Raw genomic sequence first — 6,375 nt, 5'->3', positions numbered from 1 at the left:
CCCCAGGCTCCCCTGCGTGACGCACGACTTTCCCAAGGGCCTGGGTGCCGCCTCCCCATCCCCGAACACCCCCTCAGCCCCACCCCAGGGCGCCCTTCACGTCTAGCTCCGGGGCCGCCTCCTTCAGGAGGCTTTCCGCCAGCCTCCCTCTTCCGCGCCTCGGAGGGTTCGTGCGCGCCCAGCGCACCACGAGATAGGAAGTGTCGTTTCTCATCTCCGGGGGGACAGCCCACGCAGGACCGCGGTGGAAAGCGATTAGGGGTGGGGGAGTCATTGGGGCGCGCCGGAGGGTCCCCAGTGCTACCAGCTCTCCGGGCGCCTCGGTGAGCCTGGCGGGAGCAACCAGGGCTCAAAGGAGGCCGGGCCGGGGCGCGCCCCAGCGGCCGGGCGCTCTAGCGCGCTGCGCTCCGCCCGGACTGGGCGCCCCGGCCCCGCACGGCCCGGGCCCCACTCCATGAGTGGGAGAGTGGCGCGTCCGCCCGGCAGCTCCCCGGGGGAGGCCGGGCCGAGGTTCCAGCGCCCCCTGTGCCCTGCGCGCGGACCTCACTTCCGCGCCGGAGCACAATGACCGCGGAGACCTCCTTCTCATCCATCTTCCCTGCCTCTCAGCCCCGGGACCTGAGGTCTGTGGAAGGGTCAGGGTTCGGGCCTCCGGTCACTGGCGCCCGCCTCCGAGGCTCAGCAGTTCGCCGACAGGGAACTTCGGCCCGGCCGGCTCTGCCCGGGATCCCCAGAGCGCAGGTTAGGGGACGCCAGAATGGGGCGCAAGTTCCTGGGCGCCCCTCCCGGGAGCCTGCGCGCCCGGTTGACCCACCCCATTTCCCAAGGTACAGCTGGCCGCGGAGCCTCTGGGCTTCGCTGGTTCCCTGGTTGGGCTGCTGCGCTCCTGGGACGGGGTGGGTCAGGGCCCGGCAGTGGGGCCTGGCTCTGTGCCCTTCCTCCATTCCAGTTTATTTAGGGCGCCTGGATTTGCTTTGTTTATTCCCACCCCACCCCACCCCATACTTTTCTTTCCTTTCTTCAGATCTTCCCCCACCCCCTTTCTTTTGTCTGTAACTTCTGCGGGTGCTACGAAGCTAAAGGTTTGAGCCCACACGTTTGCACTGCACAAGAAAGGCCTGGCGGTCTCTGCAAAGATGGCAGCCAAGTCACTCTGGAGCCGTTAGACTCCTTAACCCATGGGAGTCGCCGGTCTCGTGAGCCAGACTCCGATGGAGGGCACCAGGACGTGTTGCTTTTGCTGTGTATCAGGGCTGTAAGGTGGTGGGGTGGGGTGGGGGTTATAGAATGGGTAAACAGGCTGTCCTTCCTGTCCCAGGGGTGTGAGCATTAATTACTGCTGCGCCCCACTATTCCCATCCCCCTCCAGGTATAATCCGGGAGCCCAGACACCGGCCTTCCCCCAGTTCTGGGAACTCAGGCAGCAGCATTACCCCGGCCTTTCCGGACCCTCGTCTCAGCGGTCGGTGGAGCTGGTGTTGGAACAGTCACTGCCTCTTTAGCCACGCCATTCCTGGGGGGAAGGGAAGGGAGGTTTCCAGGGCCAGACGTCCTTGCTTCTCCTTGACGTGACGCTGACAGTGCCCTCTCTCAGACCTCAGTTCCCCTGCAGGCCAGTGGCAGACCCCGCCCTCGTCCTGGGAGCCACCTCTGCTGGCTAGGAGCTTCAGCTAGGAACTGCAAATGCAGGGACTTTGGCTACCATAAATCCTGTCCACTCCACCCCCCAAGACACACACACACACACACACACACACACACACACACACACCCCACCTGGCCAGGTGCAGAATGCTGGAATCCCACCCACCCTCAGTGCGGACCTGTGGAGGCTCCAGCGGGGCTCAGAGGACAGTGGTCTGGTGCTTGGGAGTGTATTGAGGAAGGAGAGGTTGAGAACGGAGGGGTGGAGAGTGGGGCTGGTGGGGGAGGGAATGTGAGGGCATTTGCTCTGGAGGATGGTCCCCAGCAAAGCCCCTCTTCGGCTGGAGGACACTGGAGGAAGGAGGGCAGACTGGAGTGGGAGTGAGTGGCAGCCAGAGCCTCTGTGCATAAAAACCGGTGGTGTGTGTGTGTGTGTGTGTGTAGGGGAGCAGTTGCCCTGAAGCTTCTTTGTCGTGAAAATCACTCCTTGTTCTTTCAGAAATGTTCCCTTGGGGGACCTGCCCTTTCTTATTGATCAAAGAGCGCTTTCTCTCTCTTGCACACACACACACACACACACACACACACACAGAGGCAAAGGAGCAGACAAAAAGAAAATAGTACAAACCAAAAAAAACTAACAAAAACCCTACACAAATTCAACCCAGTCTACACTGGACTGTATCTCCACGGGATTGCTCCCACCCCCTGTCCAGTGCTCTGGGGCAGTGGGCCCAGTCACAAGTCCATTCTGGGAGAGTTCTGTGGGGTCCGAGAGGGAAGGGATCCTTTTGCTGCCTTTCTGGGAGAAGGGGTGCTCTCAGAGCAGGAAGATGTGGGGCTGGGGTTGGGGTAGGCTGGGGGCTGGAGCAGACTATCAGAAGGAAATGGGAAGCAGGGGTGCACATAACAATCGGCTATGTGCACTCCCACCCAGCCCCAGCCCCCTCCACCCAAACCCTGAGAGCTTCCAAAGTCTGTCTTTGCCTCCCCAGGTCAGGCTTGGAAAGGATTCCCCACTGAAGTGGTGTGCTCTGAGGTCCCTGCTCCCAGGTCCTTGGAACCAGCCTATGGCCCACCCCCCACTTTCTAGATGCCTGGAAGCACAAGGGTCCAGATGGAGTGGGAGGGGGTTGGGGAGTCACTTGCACTGCAGGGAGGAAATCAGTAGTTATTCATGGGGAGCCTGCCTCATCTTAGGGGTGGGAGCCATAGCCCCCTCCCCCAGCCCTTCATCCACCTCAGAGTCCTGAACTCCCAGCCTTCCAGGCACCCAGTCGGGGAGCTCTGAGCTGCCAGGTCCCATGGTGCTCTGGGAAGACCGCTGGCTGAGGACCACAGTGCGGCTTTGGCCTGTGGACCCCCTTCTCGAGTCGCCCACGTTGCTGTGCAGCTGCAGGCAAGCTCTGCTTCCTTTTTAGGGTACTTTTAGGGTTGGAAGGACTTAAACCTTTGAGTCTCTATCCATCAAAAGCCACCGACAGCCTCAGACTGACCCCGTTTGGGGGCGGTCCTTTACTGGTGGTGCATCTTAACTCCCCGTGGTGACGTGACGTGATGGAGGATACAAAAAGCCCTGGCAAGTGTCTGAAAAAGAACAGTTTCCCTCTGCCTTCTGTCATGGCCTTCAGGGCCCAGCGCGTGCCTGTGGCTTAGGTTTGAGCTGTGCCCTCCCAGGAGCCTCATATGTAGGGCGGGTGGCAGGGGGGGCTTCTGGTGGTGCTGCAGCTGCAGGAATGACCTCACCTCAAAAGAAAAGGAAGCGGGCTGAGGGAGAATTGTTCTGACTACCATTGGGGCATGAAGCCCAGGAACCAATTGCTCGGGTTCTGAAGCCCCCCACCCCACCCCTCCAAGCCTGGGCCTCAGAGCTTACACTGTAGGCGTTCAAGGCGTCAGGTGGGTGAAGAAGGAGTCAGGAATGTGGGCAGTTGGTTGCGGGGTGGAGGGGCTTTGGGAAAGGGAAAGGGGGAGGAAGCAAGAAGGTGGGCAGCCTAGAGTTTTCCTGATAGTGGAATGGAACCTCTTTCTTCCAGACCCACAGCGGTCGGCCGAGAACCCAACACTAAACCCACTCCCAGGGATTCCAACTCTTAACAACTCTATAGGACTGCTTGGAACTCTGCCCTCCAGTTCCCAAGGCTTGTAGATCTGCATGGCAAAGATGCCACGTTTTTTCCCTCATGAAGCAGCTGGTGGGTTTGAACCACCAAACTTTTGGTTAGCAGCCTAATGCTTTAACCACTGCACTGTGCCACAGGGCTCCCCTATGGTTGCCGCAGAAAAGAAACTGAACTATGGAGAATGGTAGCTTGGGGTTGAGGACGGTGGGGGAGCTCCTTCTCTGGATACAGAGAGGGATGGCTTAAGAAGGATCTCTTCTCACTACCCCAGGGCTGTGCTTGGCTCCGGGGTCAGAAGTCTTGTCATCACACAGCTGGGTGGCGGTGGTGAGGTCCCTGCTGCCATAAGTCATGGGGGGTGTGTGCTTTCTCTTTGTTTACTCTCCAGCAGCAGCAGTAGTCTCTTGGGTAAATGCTCATTGCAGTGTGTGTGTGTGGGTGTGTGTGTGAGAGAGAGTGAGAACGCATGCATGCTTGCTGGATAGACATGCATCTGTACTGAAGCCTTTGCTTCTGACTGCAGTCAGAAGGCCAGGCTTGCCAGTATGTGATGGATGGGGGCACCACTAGGGCCGTGGGTTTGCGTAGCTAGGGTCAGAAGAGGGATGAATCTCGGGGGAGGATAGCCAGGATCTTGGACAGCATTTGGATGTCTCTCAGTTGGGTCAGGGGACAGTGGACACTTGGAAGGATCGTGGGGGAGACCTCAGACTGACTCTACAGAGGATCTCAAGCTTAGCATGGTCACCTTCCCCACTTTCAGCCCTGTGACTAGGCGTGAGGTTGTCCTTGAGGAGAGAATCCCAGAAAGGGAGACAATGTGGGCAGGACAAAACAGGCCGAGAGGAGAACTAACCTCATGGGTGTTACAACCTGAAAGGTAAGAAAGGTCCTTAGAAACTTCCAAAATGCTAGAAGAGGGAACAATGACATAAAGACAGCACCCTCAATTCTCCAAAAGAGAGGGCTAGACATTGTGGAGAGGGTTAGAAATAAGACTATAAGATAAATAGGAACATTACATCTGATATCAGGAGTGATTCTAAGCATTGATCATCACTATCAATGTGAATGAAAGATTTAAGATGGAAATTATGTAAGTCACAAGAGGACTAGTTCATGATAGCTTCACATTTACTCTCTTAAAATAGCATGCTCATCACAAGCATGCATGTCTCTAATGATACAGTTTCCAAATACAGAAACTTAAAAAGGAGAAATTGTCAAATCTGCTGTCTCGGTGGAAGACTTGGACACGCTTCTCTTAGACATGTCATTCAGCAGTCAACATCAATGAACCAGAGCCACGTCTCTCTGCTGGGATGTAGTTCTCAAAAATGGGGTGTTGAGCAACCGAAGCAGATTCCAGCCCAACATGACTTATGCTGAGTGCAACGTCGACAAACAATGTCGTGTAACGCTCATGGATGTACACATGTAGCAAAAAGAGAGAAACGTATATGGGAATGATAAATTACCCACACTATGTTAGTGGTTGCCTGGCAGAGGGACAGGTGGATGGGGGGATGATAAGCTAAGTGCAGTCCTTTTTCATGTCTGCCAAAGCAAAACAAACAAAAATCACCACAATGCTCAATGACTTACAACAATGCCCTTTTGTGATCTCACATTTCAGTCTGTTAGGCGTCTGGGTCTGGCTGAGAGGAACCCTCGCCTACAACCAAAGGGTTGGCTAGGGCTGAGCTCCTCTGAAGCCCAGGGTCCCCTTTCATGTTCATTCAGGTTGGCGGTACAACTTAGTTCCTGGCAGTTGTAGCGCTGAGTAACACACACCCACACACTTTTCTTCTTTGCTGGCTATTGGCTACATGGTCGCTCTCAGCACCTGGAGGCTGCCCTTAGTCCCTAGTCACTTGACTCATTCCATCCAAAAAACCAAACCAGGAGAGTCTGACACATAGCCACCCTAAGGACAGACTAAACTGCTCCTTTTGGGCTTCCAAGGCTGCAAGTCCTATGATAGCCGACAGCTTCATTTTTCTCCCACAGAGAAGCTGGAGGGTTTGAACCACTGACCTTGTGGTTAGCAGCCCAATCCGTAGCCTCTTACGCCAAGACAACGCCTGCCCTTTCCTCAGGTGGCTCAAAGCGTGTCGTTGTTGATAGGTGTCATCAAGGCGGTTCCAACTCGTATGGACCCTCTGCACCATGGAGCGAAGCACTGCCCTCTCCTGCACCGTCCCATAAGGGTTGTTGGTTGGTTTTCCCCAACAGTTTTCTTGGCATATCATTCATATGCCATGCAAGTCCATAGTTCAAGCACACCACGAAGAGTTGTCCAGTCACCACCACAATCAGTTTTAGAACATGTTTTCCATCCTCGTACTCATCATGATTAGCTCTCCATTTCCCCCCAAGGCCCCCTGTCATCTCCCCAAGGAACCATTAATCCAGTACTGCCTCTATGGATTTAGCGATCCTGGATTTCATAGACAAAAAAACATTAAAAGAACAATAGCAACAACAAAAAAGCATAAAAGCCTCAGTTGAAAAGAAAGTAGAAAACATTAAAAATGAGAACAAATTTAAATGGATCCTAAGGGAGATCCGATGCTAGGCTGCTACATTTTAACCTAAACGCAGCTGC

General features: G+C 55.3%; 1 protein-coding gene across 1 annotated transcript in view; it reads right to left on the bottom strand.

Annotated features, from left to right (window-relative positions):
• VIPR1 (vasoactive intestinal peptide receptor 1) overlaps positions 1 to 593 on the bottom strand; it is a 37,070-nt gene extending 36,477 nt beyond the window's left edge. Inside the window, exons 1-2 of the mRNA XM_030886933.2 lie at positions 418 to 593; positions 84 to 329 (exon numbers count right to left, since the gene is read on the bottom strand). Coding sequence (XP_030742793.2) covers positions 84 to 329; positions 418 to 593 — 422 coding nt within the window. The remainder of the gene's footprint in view (positions 1 to 83; positions 330 to 417) is intronic.
• Positions 594 to 6,375: the final 5,782 nt, after the last annotated feature.

The sequence above is a fragment of the Echinops telfairi genome, unplaced genomic scaffold (genome assembly GCF_000313985.2).
Source record: "Echinops telfairi isolate 266 unplaced genomic scaffold, ASM31398v2 ScPeMD7_4225;HRSCAF=4972, whole genome shotgun sequence".
In the NCBI taxonomy this organism is placed as follows: domain Eukaryota; kingdom Metazoa; phylum Chordata; class Mammalia; order Afrosoricida; family Tenrecidae; genus Echinops; species Echinops telfairi.
This window is presented reverse-complemented; position numbering and strand designations above follow the sequence as displayed.